Source organism: Myodes glareolus, chromosome 1 (genome assembly GCF_982192425.1).
Source record: "Myodes glareolus chromosome 1, mMyoGla1.1, whole genome shotgun sequence".
Classification (NCBI taxonomy): Eukaryota; Metazoa; Chordata; class Mammalia; order Rodentia; family Cricetidae; genus Myodes; species Myodes glareolus.
This window is the reverse complement of record NC_142026.1, coordinates 135367212-135388749: the sequence shown is the minus strand read 5'-3', so window position 1 is coordinate 135388749 and position 21538 is coordinate 135367212. Positions and strand designations below refer to the sequence as shown.

General features: G+C 46.1%; 1 protein-coding gene across 1 annotated transcript in view; it reads right to left on the bottom strand.

Moving 5' to 3' along the window:
• Positions 1 to 20757, bottom strand: part of Slc22a3 (solute carrier family 22 member 3) — an 88516-nt gene extending 67759 nt beyond the window's left edge. Inside the window, exon 1 of the mRNA XM_048420776.3 lies at positions 20284 to 20757. Within this exon, the coding sequence (XP_048276733.3) occupies positions 20284 to 20697 (414 nt within the window). The 5' untranslated portion in view covers positions 20698 to 20757. The remainder of the gene's footprint in view (positions 1 to 20283) is intronic.
• Positions 20758 to 21538: the final 781 nt, after the last annotated feature.

Below are 21538 nucleotides of genomic sequence, written 5' to 3'. Positions count from 1 at the left end.
TTTTGAGTCTACCAACCTTGAGCCCACCTTTGAAAGTAGTGTTAGGTAGATTTCTGTCTTTCTGATCTAAAGAATCACTGTGGGATCTTCCACAGTTTGCCACATAGTCCATCCTTTCCACCTTAGAATCATGGGACCATCGAGATTGTGTAGGACAAGGCCTTAGGCTGGGGTCAGTCTCCAGAATCATTTCCTGCCATTGGCTGTTTCTCTGTTCTTGATCTGACTCCATGCTGTTCTTTTCTCTTTGTTTCCTATCTTCTCCCCATTTCAGAGTGATTTATCTATTTGTAGACCATGTAAATATTACATTGTTACATTTAGTACAATGAATTACATTTATTACATTATATTTATTACATTAATCTTTTATGTAAGTATTACAATATTACATATGCACACTGTAAATATGTATTGCTCTCATTGCTAATAAAAAGCTGATTGGTCAATAACTAGGCAGGAAGAGATGGGTAAGACAGCATGACATGAAACAGGAGGAAGAAGGCCAGAGTCAGAGGAGTTGCCCGCAGATGTAGGGAGAAGCAAGATGGGCATGTGGTATTGAAAAAGGTTCCAAGCCATGTGGTAAAGCATAGATAAGAAATACGAGCTAATTAAAATGTAAGAGTTAGCTAGTAATAAGCCTGAGCTATTGACCAAGAATTTATAATTAATATAAGCCTCAGTGTGGCTACTTAGTAGTGGCTGGCAGGAAAGAAACATTCACCAACAGTTTCTTCGCTCTTATTCTTGCCTTGTTATTGTGGGTTACAAGGCAAGTTATCCTATAAGAAGGCTGACTTTCAGCTCCTAATCTTCCTGCCTCAGCCTCCTGAAGGCTGAGGATACAAATGTGAACCACCATGCCTAGCCAGCACCACCATCATCTCCTCCTCCTTTGTTAACTAATGATAAACCAGAGCACACATCCCAGCTCAGTGACCACACAGGTAAGATAGGCTAGATTTTTGGAAACGGGTGTATAAATGAGGCACATACAACATATTAGCATTAACTCAGGGAGTGAGCGTCCTTGGAAGGTGTCACTTGGGACAATAATCAAACACTGACTAAAGCTGGAGACTCAGAGCCTTTAAAGGAGTTTAATTTCTTAAACAAAGAGGTTACAGAGTATCTGAGAGGATGGGAAAGACAGTTAAAATACAAATACTTAACACTTTAAAATTATTTATAGCCTGCATATGTTTTGATATTGATGGATTCTGTGGCTACCATGGGTGAAATGGCTGCAAACTTTCCTAAGGAGAAATGTCTACATGACATGCTATTAAATAAGACTGAAGCTGACTACACAAAAGGACACCAAAGCTATAGGAACTCAAAAGGTATTAAGAGGCATTTTTACTACTCTCCTAAGAGACCGAGTAACATGAAAAACCAAATGTCACTCCTCCCTAATGGGCCAGGAATCGCCTTCCTCAGCTTTGTTTGCCAATGCTATTGCCATTCTTCCCAGATCATCTTCAAGGGCAGTAAAATGCCACTGTTCAAATGCAGGCCATATGTTTATCCACAGAATCTAGGGCAGAGGTCAGTATCCACCCCTCTGAGTGGGGCTGGCTTCCGTCTTATCAACATTTTCCCAAGCGTTTTATCTCTCGAGACTATGACTTGTCAAACCGTACCAGCTGGATTTAATTGGTCTATGGCAGGACCTGTTTGATTAATTAATTAACTCATTAACTAACAGCCCATTAATTACACTGTGGGGTTTTCTTCCAGCTCAAAAATCCACACAGGATAGTTTCTTTTTCACTGAACAATACAGCCTCTTTCCCTAAGCTTTAGTGTAGTCCAATATTACACTTAGAGTTTTTGCATTTTCTAATAAGTAAGAAAGAAGTTTCTGGGGCTACTGAGGCAGCTTGTTGGTTCCATGTTGCTCAGCCCCAAAATAACCACACAGAAACTGTATTAATTAAATCACTGCTTAGCCCATTAGCTCTAGCTACTAATTGGCTAACTCTTACATCTTAATTTAACCCATCTCCATTAATCTGTGTATTGCCATGTGGCTGTGGCTTACTGGCAAAGATTTGGCATGTCTGTCTTTGGCAGCAGCTTCATGGCTTCTTCTGACTCTACCTTCTTTCTCTCAACATTCAGTTTAATTTTCCCTGCCTAGCTCTGCTCTACACTATCACAGACCCAAAACATCTTCTTTATTAACCAAAGGTATTCACATCATACAAAGGGGAATCCCAGATCACCTCCCCTTTTCTGTTTAAATAAAAAGGAAGGTTTTAATTTTAACATAGTAAAATTATATATAACAATACAGGTATCAAGTAAGAATTATTGTTACAATATTTATATCTACTTTATCTTTTATCATAACTAAGGAAAACTATAACTATAACTACATATTCTTCAACTCCATCAAAGACTCCAGAAAGGATATAATAATATTATTACTATTATAAACATGAAGTAAACAGGAAGTACATTGTAAGCAACTACTTCCAAAACAGTAGAACTGACAGAGACATCTCACTGCCTGGACAGTCACCCAAAGTTCTTCTGTACCATTGGGGCATCCATCTTCAGCCTACAAGCCCACAGTATCCAGCAGATTTTTCCATGAGGTAGGGAATTTCAAAGACAGTTCCACCTATACTGGCAGTTTGTCCACCACATTTTTCTGTGTCCTGCAGAATGTCTTGCAGACTCTTTCATGTAGCAGGAACCATGAAGGACCATCTCACTTTTAGGCAAGTTCAGCAGTCATTTCTCTGTGGATCCTACATGTCCAGTTTTTATAGCATATCATGAAGCAGTCCAGGCAAGAGCAGTTTCTTGCCCAAATGCCTAACTAACTCCATAAGGAGCCTCTTCGATGCCTATCATCACTTGAAGTAGGTTGGTGCTGCCAGGAGCAGATGTGTCTCATTGTCATGAAAAGTCCTAAGTTCTTAAACATTTTAAATGCCATATTCTGTAGTCTTTGAAAGGTTTTAAGAATGCCTATCCATCAGAAATACATCTCTGTATATCTAGAAAATCTAACTAACATGACTACAAGCTTGACTATTATAGATGACAATCTATTTACTTGTATTTCTTAATTATGCATTGCATTTTTAAATGAGCTGCACAAACACAATACCTTAATCAAGAGCAGAAATACACATATAACAAAATTGAGCTTAAATTTGTATCAATAAACCAAGATCCATACCAATGCAAATCTCTATAGCAACAAGCCCTACAAACATGTGTGCTAAATATGGGAACCCAGAAATCCTATAGGGTCTCTGACAAAAGAGATCTCTGATAAACTGGTCACATGATCACCAGATCTTTATTAACTAAGACACACAGACAGGGGTCTCATTAGGAAAGGCTCTTCATACAATTTCTTACACTCCAGAACTAAAATTTATTTCCTTATTTGATGTTTTAAAAAGTTGAGGCCAAGGCTGGAAAGATAGGTAGCTTAGTAATTAGGAATGCATAGTGCTCTTGCAGAGGTTCTAAGTTTTAGACAGCCAGCGTTCATGCTGGGCTCACAACTCCCTATAACCCCAAACCCAAGGAATCCCAGACCCCTTCTGAGCCTCCATAGGCACCTGCACTCACATGCACGTACCCGTACACATAATCTAAAGAACAATAAAAGCATCTTTTAATCTTTTCTCTTTTATCATGGATATTTGATACTTTGGGCAAAGCGTGTGACTTTCCTATGGGTTTATAATTTGAAACCTCACCTGAGCAATGAAAGGAAACTTGGTCCTTGATGTTATCTGGAGGGCATCACTTGAAAAATCAGAATTAAAGAGGTGTCATTGTTTTCCCTGCTCCTTCTCCATAAATGTGCTGCAGCTCTTTCAGGCAGGAACCCTGGCCCCTGGCCCCCTCTGCTTATGACTCAACAACATCAGCTTACAGTGTATCGCCCTCTGGGACTAGAGACGCACACATCGCCTTTCATCTTGAGCTGTTGGCCGCCCATCCCTTCCAGTTGGCAGAAACACCATGAAATCAGAGCCATCCTGTGCGTACACTGGGCTGAGCAACAACTGGGAAAGGCATTCGAGACGTGGAACGCTGGAGCAAGGATGTAGTTGTCCTAGGCCGGGGTATCACATGCCTCAGACTGGTTTGTATGCTACTGACAAAGTGTGGTCCAGACAATGGTGGTCCAGGCTGCTCTCAGAAGAACCCCGGTGTCCTCGGGTCCTTCAGTGTGTGACAATCAGGTCCCTCATGCAAACAGAGAGCCTAAGGACCACGTTGATCCCAGTCTGTATCAGCATTTGTGATGTCTGAGGCGTTCCATCTTGTCTCTGTCCCCTCTTCTTCTAGGAAGGGACCTTTAAAATCCCACCTGAGTTTGGTAGAGGCCTTCCTCAGGGTGTCTGTTTCTAGATACCACTGTGTACTTCATAGAAAGCTGCCATTCCACCCAATCTACCTCCACATCACAAGGAAAATAAAAACTCTAAGGGGGACAAACACACTCCAGGCAACTCAGTGAGGTCTCTGTGCCAAACCTGTTCTTTCTATGAGGAGGCCATGGGGAGATGGGACAGTGTCGGCTCAGTGCACAGCCACCAAAGCAGCAGAAGCCAGCAAGAGATCTGCACCAGAACTTTGACGTCTGGTGGGCGGGAGAGGAAAATGACTCCTGCATGCTCTGCCCACACAGGAACAGCAAACATCCCCAGCGAAGGGGGACATCCAGTCTGTCATAGCATTTGATATTCCTAAATTTCATCCTGCACTATTTCTGAGCAATAAGAAAGCACAGTATCCCACACTTATGAGTTTCTTTGCTCATAAATAGGACATAAGCTAGCAACAAAACCTACCAAAAACTTAGTCAACCCTAAGCAGATGTGATATTTTTAAAGTTAGTATAAGACATTGACTGTTATACCAGGTAAGTGAAATGTGAAATCAAATATTTAAGTATTGCATTAGCTATTTTTTGATTTGCTACGAACTAAATACCAAACAGAACAATTTAACAATTATTTATTTGGCTTACAGCTGTGGAGGGTTCAGCCCATGGCCACTTAGGCCCATAGGCTTGGCAGATCAACATGGCAGTGGGAGCTTGTGGTAAAGAAACTACTTCATGGGAGATGGAAGGAGAGGGAGGAGATGCAGAAAGGAGGCGGGGCATGACATAGATCTCAAGAGCTCAATTTCCATCCTCCAGCTAAGCTCAACCTCCGAATGATGCCGTAGTAGGAAGCCACGAAAAGGACTGATCCACTATCAGCAGAGTCTCATGACCTAACCGACTCTAGAAACACCCGTGTAAGATCCTTGTGGAGGTGTGTCTCATGAATCTCCTGCATTTCTCTGTTCAATCAAATCAGTAATTAAGATCAACTGCTACAATCAGACCTTTGTGGGAAAGCCTTGGGTGTGGACAGACTTCTAATGCTCTGATTCATTTGTGACTGGGCACTGCTGTCAGGAGGGAAAGCCAGCGCCCTGCATGTCACTCGGCTGTCCCCTCTACCCTACAGTGATCCTACACAGGAGGGCAGCTCCTTCCTTTTGGAGGTTCTGTCCTTGCTGGACTCTGAGGCAGGACCTCATACTGCAGGCTGGCCTTGAACCCCCCAGGTTGAAAAAGATGCCCTTGAACTTCTCATCCCCTGTGTCTACTGCCCCTGTGCTTGGATTTAGGCATGTACTCCCTTGGCTCAGTTGATCAGTGCTGGTGAGCTGACTCAGAGATTTCTGCACGGTGTGTGTGTGCTATATCCTCATTCCTGAGGACTGGGTTTAGCAGAAGAGCAAACATCCATGATTCTTAAGTCTGGGGCTGAGCCCACTCTGCCTCCATGTATCATTTTCCACGGTATACATAGCCTATGTCAGGTTCTCTCTTTGACTATCTAGACTTGAGGATCTAGATGTTTAGCAGACGAACCAGATCTCTGTCAATGCCATGGGTGGTATAGCAAACCCACCAGGAAGAAAGGTCACATTGGGAGGGACTTAAGAAATCTTGATTTCAGGAAGTCCGCACCTCCATGTTAGTTTGGTTTCATCCTGAGACACCTTCCTGCTTTCACACAGATCTGGTATCCCTGAATGCAGGGCTGGGAATTAAACACCTCAGGAACCTGAAAACTTGACTCAGCTGGCAGGGAAACGAGAGGAGTGTCAGGCCAGCTAACAGGTGAGCAGTTAACTCGGGGAACAGAGACAGGCTAGCATCCCCGGTCCCACGCAACCAGAGGGACTCTGCAGTCTTCCCACCACAGTGCCGGCTTCTCTAATTAGACAAAGATTGGCACCGGAGGTCTAGGAAGCTATTTGACAATAGTCCCCATATTCCTGCCTGACTTCCATTTTTCCTCCCGAACTCAGTTTTGAAGACTAAAAATGCTAAATCAGTCTTGATTTTGAAGGCTACACTGGGCCCTTGACACCCACCAATTAAACTACTGTAAAACACAAGGACTTTTAAAAAAAAATCACATTTCCTTCCTTTCTTAGAAGCCCCCAGCCTCCGTCCTCCCTGTGGCTCTCTGGTATCACACAGGAACCAGCCCCAACGTGGTTTTGTTTTATTACAAACACAGAAGAAAAGCAAGAGACTACAGTCTCCTAGAAGCCTCATTTCAGATCCCTTGTTCAGATAAAGGAGCCATCTGCTCCCTCTTCAGGCATTTATCACTCTGAAAGCAGCATCCTGAGAAGGCCAAGGAGTCCACTTTCCCTCACACTGTAGAAATAAACTCCTTTCTTGGTCTTTGTTTAAGGGGGTGGGGTGGGCAGAAAGAACACTGGAAAGTTTCCTTTTGTTGTGAAGGTTGGGTGGCATGTTTTTGGCTCCGACTCCTTAGAGGGCAGAGGGTCCAGCTGTACCTTGTCACTGCAAGCGCCAGCTCCTGCGTGCCCCTTGCCTCTGCCCAGTCCTGCGCCTGTGCCCAGCTGCCCCCACAGAAGGCTCTGCTGACGACACAGGCCTGCCGAGGAGAGCCAGGACAGCTGAGAAAAGTCTTTTCTGCACAATGGACGTCAGCACATAAAAATGATGACCTCAGGAAGCCGACAGCTCCATTCCCCCTGTTCTCTCCATGTGCCAGGTCACATCCCTCAGAGGACGCACCCACAGACGACAGTCCACATGCCGGCAGATGCCAGTCAAGGGAGGAGCGGAGCAATCTGACGCTGAGTTTGAATGTGGTCTTGACCACCTGAGGAGTGGTCACACCTCACAGATCTAGGGGGGAGAAAGACACGAGGACCTGTCTGTCGTGCGTCATTAAGAAGCTGCAGTGTCAGGAGACAGTGGCTTCTGTCAGTCCATGGCAGCCCATTTCAGGGTTAGCTTAGCTAGAGTGACAACAAGAGTTGAACCCGCCACTCAGTCCCTTTCTCTTTCACTCATGAAATTCCTCACAAATATATATTAAGCATCGTGTTAAGCAGAGGGGTCAGAATACCTATTCCTTTAGATAAGGAAGGCAGCTGTTCAACCATCAACTTAGTGGGAGAGAAATAGGGGGCAGAGAAAGGAACCCAGCCTTAGTCCCAGGGTGGAGGTGAGGGTTAGGGGACACTCTGTCCATGCAAGCAACTTCTAATGTGAATGAATGCCAAGGGGAAAACTGGGATGACTGGCAAGAAAGAAGAAAGGTGTTTGGAGAAGCAGAATGGACATACACAAAGAACCATGTGAGGGCAGGTATACCTAACTGGGTCCAGGGACACAAGAGAGGAAAGGAGCCCCAGATGCGCAGCCAGTGAGTGGGCAGGATCACCGGGGACCCTGTGTGCCAGACAAGGGAGACCAGGAGCCAACGTCCTGCTGTTGTGTTGAAGTTTATAGCCTTACATTCTTCCCTCTGACAGGAAATGAACCAAAATTCAACACTCAGAGCCGGCTCACAGAAGGAGCTATAACAGACAGTGGTTAATATCAGAAAGTTTGTCTCTTGGGGCTCAGAAGATGGAGTGTTTGTTTGGCATGCACAGAGTCCTGGGTTCAACCCCCGGCATCACATGAACTAGATATGATCAACTAATGTTATCCCAGAACTGGGGGCAGGGGTGTTGGGGCAGGCAGAGGTATCCGAACCTCAAGATCAGCGTGGTCTACAAGAGTTCAAGACCAGCCTAGGATACATGGCCCTTTCTGTCTTGAAAAAAAAAAATTACTTAAAGTTTGTCTCATCCATAGTCACATACTCTCATTCAGGTTAATTGAGTGTGGGGAGGGGCTGCCATTCCCGTAGACTTCCAGAATATGTTTGGTTTTTTTTTTTTTTCCATCTAAGGAGTCCCTCAGCCTCTAAAGTTTTGAGGTTCACTGCTGCCAAGTACTAGAAGAAAACAACGGGGGTGGGATGCAAAGGGAAGATTCTTTTGGCTCTGGGCCTTGCAGTGTCATTTGAGGTCTCTTCCAACATTACTAACCAGGACTTGGTCACACTGTCCTACAAGTCACAAAGAGACTTGGATGACGTGACCCAGGGGTGTATTCCAGAGGGCAAGTCCTGGTATAGTCTCAGCTTTGAGTGTGAATGACTGCCTAAGAAATTAGTGACTTTTTTTTTTAAGAGAAAACTTAGTGATCTATTATATTAGACTAGGAGTCCATAAACTACAGTCCCAGGGTCATACCTGTCTGTCAGCCTATTCTCTGTTGCTTCCCTCAGGTTCCGCTTGACTCAAAAATCCTTATGCAGTCACATGAAGCCACCGCTCTGAGCAACTGGATGGCTAGATGGATACAATGTCTACACACAAAGGTCACTACCCCTCTAGATACAAGGTAGCTACCCAGCTCACACCAGACAACCACTAAGGAGGGGTTAGCTACTTTTAGTTAGCTTCCGGTTAGTGGCTTTTGTGTCTCTGTGATCAAGGAACACAGAGACGAAACTCAAGGAGGGAAGGGAGTATTGCTTTAGGTTCACAGTCTCCTAAGACTTATAGTCTTTCATGACAGAGAGAATGTGGCAAAGTTTGTGGCAGGTAAGACAGGCATCTGTGGCTCCTCCCACCATGGTACCAGACAGCAGGCAGAGAATTCAGGCTACAACTGACAGCAGATATGACCGACAGCCAATCTAGTCTTCAAAGGCCTGCCCCTAATGACCTACACCCACCATAAGCCCCACACTCCCAAGGTTCCACAGTCTCCCTGAACAGTGCCAACAGCTTGGTGCTAGGCACCCCAATCCATGGGTCTTTAACATAGTTACCCCAGAACTAAGAAGACAGAGTTGGGCAGTTGCTGGACTGGCTGCTGAGGTTGGGAGACAGAGGAGCTGGGATCTAGGCCCAGCACCATCTGATCCCGGAAGTGCTCCCTTTCCAGTCTACTACAATGTTTACACAAAACACTTTAGCCAGTTGTGATGACTAATAGTGTCAACCGGACCCACAGTCACCTAGGAGACAACCCCTTGGGCGTGTCTGTAGGAACTGTTTGGATTGAATCAGTTCATTCCTACCCCGGATGTAGGTAGCACTAGTGGTCTGGGATGAATGAAAAGGAGAAAGTGAGCTGAGCCAGCGTTCCTCACTCCCTGCTTCCTGACTGCATATGCAATGCAACCAGCTGCCTCCTGCTCCTGCCTCTGTGCCTTCTACACCATGGGGGTCTGCAGAACCAGAATACACCACTCCTTGACAGGCATTTGACACAACAGCAAGAAAAATAGATACAGCCATAGATTGTGAAGATGCCACACTTGCCTGACCTGCACATGGCAGTGTCTTTGTATAAATTCCTCTCCAAGCCTCGGTAAGACTGTCACAGTGTGGTCCACCTAGGCCCTGCCCCCATCAGTCAAAGAATCTTCCTATCTGTTGTGCATCTCTGGGGAGTGCAGAGATCATGGGGAATAAACAAAGGCGTCTCACCCAAGAAGACCCAGGACTTCTGCCGGGAGATAACAGGAAAGGACATTCACCCCAGAGTCTGCAGGGTGAGTTTGGCAGATCCATTGCCGATTTATCTTCCTGTCATGAGGTTCTCATCACACTCCTCATTAAGAAACAGAGCCATCTGCAAGGACCTAGGATGCTTGAAAGAAAGAAAGAGTCCTGAACCCAGCCCCATCTTTGGATTCCAAACTCTTTGGGTGGGACCTAGGAATGCGTGGCCAGCCCTGCTGGGGGGGCCCTCAAGGGTTACAGAGGAAAGGAAGATAAGAATGAGAGAATGTGAAAACCAAACACTGCTTCTCTGGCATTTTTATCCCAAACCCGTCCTTGTCCTCCAAGACTGAGATCCAGGTCAGCATCCATGTGCCCTGGCTCACCTGGCACAGGAGAAAAGGCGGGCCCTCACCACAGAACTCATCTCACCGCTGTCCCAGAACAGTCTGCCCTGCCCGGCCCGGAGCTGGGTGGAGAAAGGATCTCACTCATCCTTGTATCTCCGGCCCAGCCCAGCGCCTGGCGTGCACTGAATGTAAATAATCGCAGTGGGCGCTGTTGATAATCCAGAGTGCCAGCTGCCAGAGGAAGCAGGAAGGGCTCTTGCACATTCCCACAATGAGGCCCCTGTTACAAACACTTTCTTGGTTGTTCTGGGGTCCACAAATGTCACCGGATGGTGCATCTGTTTGGTCTTCCCACCTAAACCACAGAGCAGACATTTAGTGGTGTGGCCCCATTCATTAGGGTCCTGATTTTACTCCATTAAAAACACATACTACTAAAACACATTTGTCATTGGCTGAAATAAATAGTTACTGTGATGGACTTATGCTAAAGTGGTCCAGGAAGTAGAGAAAAAGCTCATACTTCCAATCAAAACAGGCAAAAGTCTCAGCCATTCTCGATCCAGCCAGGCTGACTAGAAGGGAGGCAGAGTTCCAGGCTACTGTGGTCTCCAAGCGTCCAAAGAAGTGAGAAGAAATCCTGCGTGGAAGGAACTAAGCTCCCACAGAGACGACCAAGGACTGGGAACATATAAGCCAACAATCGTTAAACACACAGTAAGCCACAAACAACAGAGAACACCAAGGACATCAGGGAGTCGCCACACGTGAAATAAAAGCAGTTGTGGGGAAATGAATGGAAGAGATTTTAAAAAACATATAGAGGAAGCAAGAAGAAAGCCACCAATAAATGACTAGGCATATGAAAAGTTTGAAGGATGGGTTAAGCAGAAGATTTGACATTCTGAGCCAGACTATATCTGTATACACAGAAATGGACAATATGAGAGGAAGTCACCAAGGGAAGGAAAGGATTAAGTCCAATTTATGTCTAACTAGAATCTCAACAGGCAAGGCTGAGGATGGAAAGGCAGCCCTGGAGGGGGAATGGTGGAGAGTCATTCAGAAGCAATTAATGGGTCAAATGCAGAGGAAACATACTCATTTACTCAAGAAACATTTAGTGAGTGCTTAACGCATGCCTGTGGTGTTTTAGAGGCAACTCTTCTGAGAGAAAACAAGATCGTCTGCACCAGGACAACCAGACTCATGATAGATTTCTCCAGAGCAAAATGGAAGGAGGAGGACAGATCCACATTCTTCAAAGTGGAGGGAGGATTAAGAAACAGCCTTTACAAGAGAACACTGCATAGTCCTTCTGGGCCCTCGAGGTGCACAGAAGCAGGATGGATGCCTGCCCTCCCTGCCCCCATCCCTTGGATCCAGCTCCTCTATTTTGGTCCACTCTCCTGTTTGAATCTGCACATGGTCGTGATCAGCACTCAAGGTGCAGTGCTCGCATTTACAGACCTGACATTCAAACCTATGGCAGCCTCTTCAAGGCTGAAGACGTAAAGACAAGACCAAGGTATTTTAACATATCCTATTCCAGAACTCTGAAAAGGTGATCCAAAGTCTCCACTGTCCTAAACTGTTGTCTCCTTGGGTTGTAGGTCCCACACGGATCATCCCACAATGAGATCACCCCCAAGCAGAAGCAGCATCTCACAGGAACTAGTTTGTATGCCAAACAGAAAGGCCTCTCCAAGGCCCACCCACTTGCAGAACCAGCCCTGAGATGTGAGCATCCTCAGGCTGGTGGAGACTGCTTGGCTCCGCAGCCCTCTCGCCCGTGCCCAGACGCTCCCCACTTAAAGCACGTGTCACTACACTGACAATGGCCTGAGAGACTCTTTTTGGTGCCCATTTCTCATGTCAATTAAACTCTTTTCTAAGCTTTTGGTTATCACACAAAGTAGCAGACCCTATTATGGGATCGCCAGCCATGCATGTCGTTTTACCATCATTGCTTTTGTTTGCTTCCCTCAGAGAGAGTGGCTGGACCTGACATATCAGAGGCCAGCGAGCTGGCCCTTCCTTTGACCTAAGACTTCTCCTACAGAAGGATGGAGGAAAACAACTAACGACAGGGGACCACTTACCTGGAAAGCTGACTTTCAAGACAAATGATGAAATAAAAATATGTAAATATAAACAAAGCCAAAACACATTTATTACCTACAAATATACATTAAAAGTAATTCTCAACCTTCCTAATGCTGCGCCCCTTTCATACAGTTCCTCCTGTTATGGTGACCTTCAACCATAAAATTATTTTTGTTGCTACTTTGTAACTGTAATTTTGCTACTGTTATAAATCGTAATGCAAATATCTGATATGTAGGGTATCTGATATTCAACTCCTGAGAAAGGGTCATTTGATCTCCCCACAAGGGGGTTGAGACCCTCAGGTTGACAACCACTGAGGAAAGGCAGAAAAAAGATATCCTATAGAATAATGGGTGAATATAGTATGGATATGAACCAAGGCACAAAAAACTACATTAAAAAACATGAATTAATAATAGAAGACAAAGAACATTGATAAATACTGATCAAAAGATGGGGGAGCAGCATCTATATTCAAGTGTTCTAAGTTTCTTAGATTGTCTAAGAGAAGGTATTGGGGGTTAGAGAGATGGCTCAGTGGTTAAGAGCACTTGCTTCTCTTGCAAAGGACCAAGGTTCTATTCCAGCATCCATACGGCCCCTTACAACTGCCTATAACTTCAGTTCTAGGGATTCTAACACCTTCTTATGGCCACCTGTACAGAATTGGCACACATAAACTCACACGGGCACACATGCACACGCATAAATTATCCTTTCTTAAGGTGGAAGAAGTCCCCGCATTAAATTCAGGCTCTGTTAAATAAGCGTGTTCAACTTTCCAGGAGTAATCGCCAAAAGAGGTGAAATAAAGGAGCTACACTTCCACAGATAAAAGAAGGAATAAAATGGAGTAGGAAAAGCAAGTCTAACTATTTTGCTTTCACAGAAGGATAAACATAGAAAGGCCAAGATTAAGAAAAAAAATGCTCTAACAAGCCTAAACTCTCCAATTTCCCACGCACATTTAAAGAGATTAAGTACCACACTTCTTAAGGAGCACTGAGGCTGGGACCTTGGGTGCTCCGTCACCAGCCCAGGGTGCTATCGGGACACAGTGGAACCTTTATGACGGTGAGCTTGTACAAGGAAGTACCCTTGAAAGCAACTACAGGGTACCTGCCTACCCTACTTCCAGACCGTGCCCAGACTTCCACCGTGAGAAGCTGTGTCATCACAGGCCCAAGCGATGTGGTCAAGTGGCCGAGTGCTGAATCTTCTGAAACCGCAAGCCGAGATACAGCTTCCTCTTTGTAAGCTGATTGACTCTGGTATTTTGCCACAGAACGGGAGAACTGACCACCTCGCGGACACTAAAGCATGTTTGAGAAAAGCAAAACCGTCTTCTGCACATCTTAGGAGCCCCTGACAACTATTGGAAAACGAGAGATTGGAAATTCAAGGTAACAAAAGATTAATTATAGTTAAATACTAATCAAAGAAAAGATGGAATTGCCATATTAATAGCAGATGACAAAGATATTAATACAAAACATACCCTGGATCTCCTATCAGATCTTATACTATAATAAAGCCTTCAATTCACCATGAAGAATTCACATGCACACACATTCAGTAAAATTACATCTTGTATAAAAAATCCTAAATCTAGAAACTGAAAAACTCTATAAAATAGTGTTTTGTAATTATTAATCACCAGCATATGAAAACTGAACTCATATATAGGATGCTTTAACAGTAGACATAGCTGGGTCCAGTTGTTGAATATAAAACCTATACTTTATACTAAAGACCAAATATTCTTGCCAAGCATGAAAGGAACACTTACAACACTTGACTTCTGACAAATCTATGAAGCAAAGTTAATAAAAGTAAAAAAAAAAAATCAGTATCATAAAAATCACATTCTCTGACCATATCACCAAGAAAAAGAACGCAAAAAAATTAAAAAAGAGCCGGCTTAAATTAGTTTAATAATAAGCCTCTAAAAATAAAGTATGAGTCAAGGAAGGAAGAACAATGAGGATTTAAAATACTAAGAACTGAATAACAGTTAACATACACATTTTGACAGGGTGGATGTGGTGGCTGGGACCGGGAGACATAGCTCTAGAGATGTGAGCAGCAGCCAGGGCTGACACCCCTGGCTGGAATAGATGTATGAAGTCCTCTGATGGACCTGGGGTGGGTCCCTGGCTGCAGCGGGAAGCTAGAGTCCATCGGAAGCTGTATAGGAGGATAAAGAGGAGCTGATGAAAAAGACGCGGGTGGCAATCGAGAAGGAGGGTACCGAGTTGAAAATGACAGGGATCTTCCCCACAGCGGAGAGGAGCTGGTGGGATCGCAAGGGTGAAGTGGTAGAGGCTCTGGTTGCCCCAGCAGATGGAGAATGGCCTATCTCAAATGTTTTAACTTCTCTTTATTTTATTCTTTTTTGCAATCTGATCACATTTTGAACCTAATACACTATATATGCTCATGTGGGGGAATGTATATATTGAGAGAAGACTGAATGTAACATGAGGGGGCCGGCTTGTTGGAGTTTCCGTCCTGCCCGGTACCCCACAGCCGGCATATCCCAAAGAAAAATCATACACAGGACTCCATAAGGTTATAAACTGATTGACCCATTAGGTCAGGCTACTTATTAGCTCTTATAACTTATGTTACCCCATTATCCTTATCTACATTAGCCACATGGTTCCATACCTTTCTCAGCTGGGCAAGTTACATGCTGCCTCTTCGGTGGTCTGCGCAGGAGTGACGGAGGGAGCTTCCTGTGTCCCAGAATACTCCCAGTCTCTTTGTTCCACCCCTAGTTCCTGTCTGGCTTTCCCGCCTATACTGCCTGCCTGGCCAATCAGCGTTTTATTAAAATATGATTGACAGAATACAGACAATTCTCCCACACCAACTGAATTTGTTGTTCCTCCTAAAACCTTCAACTTGTCTATGTGAAGAACCGGGGCAGACAAGTGTCTATGTTCAAACACAGGTTCCAGATGACAGGCTGGTCTCGTTCATTTGGTTAGCTTTAGCAACGTTGGAGGCTTTGAAGTTACTGTACCTAAAGGCATATGCCTTCAGGATTCTTCCCTCCTTTCTCCTCCCCTCTCCTCTCCTCCCCTCTATTTCCATTCCCTCTCCTCCCCTCCCCTTCCCTCCTCTTTCCTCCCCTCCCGTTCTCTTCTCTCACCTCCCCTTCTCTCTCTCTCTTTTTTTTTCTTCATGTTTGTTAGCTTCCAGGCAGAGACTCGCTGTATATCCAGGCTGGTCTCCAATTAATAACCTCCCTTCTTCCACCTCCTGCACTGTGGGACTACAGTCACCAGGGCCAGCATTCTAAGACCATTCCTGAGTCACTGAAAGACTGGTGTCTGTTGAGGAGCCTTTGTACATAGATGTAAGTTACCAAACGGCTTCGTAGTCCACTGGAGTCAGAATTTGGGTATTAGAGGTAGGAACATGGTAAAAATAGTAGCCACCAATGCTTATGTTTAACCCTCCCCCCATCTAAATGTGCAACCAGCCTGGCCTTAAATATCTGATCCTTGAACTGCTTTAGCCTTCCCAAATACAGAGATTACAGCCGTGTGTCACCACACCCAACATGCACGGCTATTTATTATTTTATAATAATTTCTTGCATTTGTGTTTTTATGCCAGGACATTAAACAGCTTGATTAGTCTAAGAGGGTTTCCTTCAAGGCCAGTGCAATGACTCACTATGTAAAGGCACCTGCTGCCAAGCCTGCGTTCCAGTCCCAGGACCCAAGTATTGGAAGGAGATAACGGATAGATGCGGTTTCAAAGAGTAATTCTTCCAGTGGGGTGCTTTAAGGGTGTGGACATCTCAGTGTAATTTATGTTACGTTTCGAGATGGAGCTCTGCTGTTGTGCTGTAAACTGTTGGGCAGCAGCGACTCTCCTAGGTCAGACCAAGTGTCTGGGATTACAGGTGTGTGCTAACTCACCTCGCCTTCTCTTTGCATGTTTGATTTTGTTTTCGTTTTGGCTTATTTTTATGAAAATAAGAAAAGGTTCCTAGAAGATAAAATGTCATTCCTTAAAACACCCAGAGTCCTTACTCCTCTCCTGTGGAACCAGGGGTTACACACTAAACAGACGGCGAATGCTGAATTGAACAAGGTGACTCAGTTGCCACACGCAGCATTGATTCTGCTCTCCAGATAGGAGCTAGTAAAGAAGGATTTCTACTGGTGTTTGGATTCAATGAGGCACACCACACTCTACACATCATCCTTTGCTCTGCATACAGACGCAGCCCAGAATGCAGCCCAGAACGCAGCCCAGACAACAACATACATCTGTATTTGCTCCCAGACTAAATCTGGCACTATTTTGAAAACTACACATTTAGAAACTTGTTGAAGTGGGAGTCCATAGAAGCAAATTCATAGCTTTAAATATGTACACTAGTCTTAAAAGGGTTAGAAAATTTGAGCAGAAAATTCAACTTAGCCTGGGAAAAGCATACCAACACATAGTAAAGAGGAGAAAAGGAGGTTGAAAACAAATGATGTCAAAATTGGTTATTTAAATAAATAACATAACAGACACTCCTGTGATCAAGCTAATAGAGAGAGAAAAAAAGGAAGACACAGATGACATTACACATTCAAATGATATAGCAATATAATCTCTCTGGAAATTTTAAATGTATATTTTGCCTGCATGTATGTCTGTATATCACATACATCCTCGGTACCCATGGAGGTGAGAAGAGGCATTTGGATGCTTTGGAACTGGAGTTACAGATTGCTGTAAGCATCCATATGGTGCTGGGAATTGAACCTGCTCTGGAAGAGCGGTCAGGGCTTTCACCACTGAGCCATCTCTCCAGCCCCAGTACTTCTTTCTAAAGTGTCGAATGTGAACTAGAGATCCTGCTTAGGCAGAATTGTGGCTTGGCTAACACCCTTCCCCAGCACACACAATAGCTCAGTCAAGCACTTAGCAGATCCTTAGGGAGGCCAGCACTAGGCTGGCACTGTGGGGGATCACCCTACCCAGTTGGCCTTTATCTTAGGACAATTGCAAAGGAATCAGACCAGGCTGTTTAGGGATAAGGAGGAAGCCTGAGAACAAAGCAGCCAGCACTCTCTCCAACAGATCATCCACATCCCTGACCTTTCTTTTATTTCAGAAGAAAAGAGATGGCAGAGCAATGGTTTACCCTGAACTAGAAAGATGGCTTCTGTCCCTTCCTGCTGCTAGCAAGCACTCAAAAAAATTCTCACCATCAATCTTAAAGGCTCCCTCCCTAGGTAGTGAAACATTTTGAATTTGAAACATTCAGTGAATAAGGGCTCTGATTAAATGTTTACATTCCACTGAGGTGATTCCGCCCCCTATCTGACAAGTAGATGAGGTGGAGACACACAGAAGAGTCCATCCTGAGGAGTTCAGCACAGGTAGGAAATCCCCTTGAGTCGGAGATGGTGTGGAGCAATCCTACACTTGACAGTCACTCCTGAGTTAGCTCCTTGGAGTTCTTCCAGTTGTTAGGAAGCTATGGCAAGGGTGGATGTGTTCAAAGCGACTGCTTTCCCTTGTTCACAAGGATGATAAGAACCCATTGCACCAAATGAAGTCACAGCTTTCCCAGCAACCAGTCTGGCAGGTGTATTCCCAATGCCACCAAGTGAAACACAAGGCACACTGACTGGAGGATCACCATAGGAATAGAGAACTAAGGTTGACCCGCAGCAACCTCCATGACAGCTTGGGACCCTGACAGGTTCTCTGACATCACCAGCCTCAGCTCTTTCTTTTACGAAGCTAAGACCATCTGTCATGTCTGCCCCTACAAGTACCACCACAGCCTGTCCACTTTCACTTCTTCCAGGGTGTCCCCTTTGTACGTCTTAAACTTCAGATCTCTGAAAGTATTGCTCAGTCCATAGCATTTGCAGAAGCTACAACCACAGTTTTGTTCATTACTTTGATAGTATCTGAAATAGCAGGAATGTGAATTTGTTCACATTCAAAATGAGAGAAAGCACGTGGGAGTCTGGGAGGGTCTGTGGATTCTGAGTTACTTTCGGTGGCAAGGCTTTCAGGATAGATGGGGGAGGGTTCCTCATGGGAACTGACATATGAAAGATGAGCCGCAAGAAGTGGAAGTTATTTGGAACTGAAAAGGAAATCTTTCCAGTAGGTTTCAAAACCTCATCTGCAGCTTTAAGGAAGACAATCCTAACCCTTTAGCTCACCCATGAAGAAGTCTGACCGCTGTTCTGTGCACACTGAGGCGTCACTTGCTAGTGACCATAATGGCACGAATAGGATGAGAAGGCGGGGCTGAAGAAGTTAATTGACAGACTGTAGCCACCCAGCCCCCTAGAGACCATGACAGGACCATCTCCTGACTTCCTACTCCTCTGCTCCATTTTTAGGAACTGTCAATCACGCAGTAAAGTTCTATCAACCCTGGAATCCCAGCACAATCCTGAAGTTCCCATCAGAGTATTTGCACAGAGATTTTTACAGCCCTAATCTTGGGTGCCCAAGGATCACATTCGTTCATGACAACCTTTCCAGAGTTTTTGAAGGCTTTTTACATTCATCTTTTTAATATAATGTGTGTATGCACATGAGCATACATGCACTCTTGGAGAGGGTGCATGTGTAGTTCTCTGTGTTCATGAGCTTCTTGTTTTTTATTTTGTTTTTTCAAGACAGGGTTTCTCTATAGCTTTGGAGCCTATCCTGGAACTAGCTCTTGTAGACCAGGCTGGCCTCAAACTAACAGAGATCCACCTGCCTCTGCCTCCCGAAGGCTGGGATTAAAGATGCGTGCCACCACTGCCCAGCAACTTGTTTTTTGAGACAGGGTCTCCGGAACTTCACTGAGTAGGCTACCATACCCATGTATAGCCTTACAGGAAAGAACAGCTTCATGGAGCTGTATCCTAACTTGACACATGATCACCAAGAACAGAGAAACTACAGGAAAGGCGTTCCTGCCTCCTGATGTTCCTCTTGTTGTCTAAGCGAGTGATTTGGACAAGAACTAAGAGATGAAAATTTTCCTTCCTGCGTTTACCTGAGTACAGTCAATCATTTTATAAGAATAAACTGAGCAATGATCGAGGCAGGCTCCAGCAGAACGGTGAGTCCCCGTGGACTGGATGCCTCTGCAGCAGTCTCTAAGCTGACTTAAAATCCACAGCCTCCCAGCTCATGGTGCTGGAGGGTGTAGAATCAGACTGAAGTTAGGGTCTGAGAGGGAGAGAGACCCCCTAAAAGTGTGGGAATTGCCTCCTCTTCAGGCTCCAGCAGTCACCATAGTGCGTAGAGTGGGTGCCCCCTCCTGCTTCCTTTCTATAATTTACTAGTGGAAAAATCATAAACTCTTTCCAATACCCCAGCTTTTCCAACTTCTCTTCAATTGCTGCTCTTTGTCCCCAAAGCAGTTTTACCAAAATTACTACCCGGGAGAGCCTCGACCTTTGTCCCCTGCGTTTCAGATAATCATTTGGGCACTGGGGAAAAAAAAATTGCTGGTCCTCAAGTCTTCAAAGTCAAGTCCCCCTCTCCTACACCCCTCCCCCGCGGGGATAAACCAACCCAGACGTGCCAACATAGTTCAACACCACTTGAAGGCAGAAGTCCCCAGCCAAAAGGGGACCCATAATCTCTAATCACTGTGCCAACACATCTCAGTGACAACCGCGGGGGCAGGTGTGTGAAGCGTCTCTGAGTTGGCTTCTAGGAAAGTTTTTATTTTCACCTGAAACCAGATGTCTCTTAGCCTTGGGACAGGGACATAAACAAAAGACTTTCCCGGGTATTTGCAATACAGCAGTTGTAAGCATGCGCTGGAACCTAGTGGGTCCCCCAAGCTGATCATCCGGAGTGGGGTCTCCACGTCATGAAGACTCCAGAGACCTAGTCTGGCGGCCACTTTCTCACACTTGCAGGGTGGCGGCGAGGTGGAGCATAGAGCCACGCTTACCTGGCTGACGATGGTGGAGTGGGTCTCCACATAGCGCCAGTCCCCGCTGCAGGGCACCAGGGGCGCGGAGCGGTTGGGGAAGGCAGCGAGTGGGTCGCAGCTGAGCTCCGGACTGGCATTGGTGGCTTCCAGCAGGTAGCGGTGGCAGTGGCCTTGGCCTCGGCGTTCTGCCGGAGTGCGGAGCTCCGGTGCGGTGAGGTTCCACTCCTCCTCGGGGCTCCAGGAGCAGCGCTCGGCTAGTTCGGTGGCACGCGGCCCACGACACCAATAGTAGTCGGGCTGGCTGCCCAGGAAGACCACGCCGACGAAGAGGAAAGCGAAGGTGACACCGGTCAGGCACAGCAGCAGGAACACGCGCCGCTGGAAGCGCCCGAACTCGCCCGCCTTCCTCAGTGCCTGGTCGAACGTGGGCATGGTGCGCCCCGCCACCCCGCGTCCTGCTGCCCGCCGCTCCGCCTGCAAGTGACCCGCGGGCGCCGCCGCCCGCAGCTCTGCACCCGCCGCCCCCGCCTCGCTCGCTCCTCTCTCGCCCTGGCAGCCCGCCCCGGGCCGCTCCTCCCGCTCCAGGCTCCCGGCCTCCCGCCCGTTCGCGCCCCGGGCTGGCGCAGACCCGGAGAGCAGGTTGGGGGTGGGTTCACAGTGGTGCCACCGTGCACCAAGGTCCCGGACCTGTAGCCTGCCCTAAAGAAACAACCCCGGGTCAGAGTTCCCTGGGTTCCAGGATCACTCAGCCTCACGAACCCCGAACTCTGCAGACTCGAGGACTAGCCTCCAGTGTTCTGAGGCTGCTGGAGCCGAAGCCACTGAAATCCCAAGGTGACAGTCAGCCAGCTCCGGGAACAGGGCTTCGCACCTGCCCCTGCCCTGCTTGGGACGTTGGAGACAAAGCAGAAACTATTCCAGCAGGACAGAGGGACAGCACACAGGGCTAAGAGATTTGCTTGACCCTAAAGTTCAAGAGGAGAAGCCACCACTTTAAGGCAAAGTTCTTTGCCTGTACTTGCACCCTGAATCTCTGGGAAACAGCGGTGTTTGGTCATTTGACTCCATCATAGCGTCTTTGCTGCTCGTCAAAGATCAGATCTGCAGATCCTGTAGCATGCACAGCATGTGTGGTCCGCCACAATGCCCCATCAGCCGGTCCAGTGTGTTTGCAATCAGCCGGCCTGAGGTTCACCTGTGCTGATCAGTGCATCTGTGTTAGCACGCTCTGCTCACGTATTCTAATTTCTCCAATCAGCTCTTCTCCGGGGCC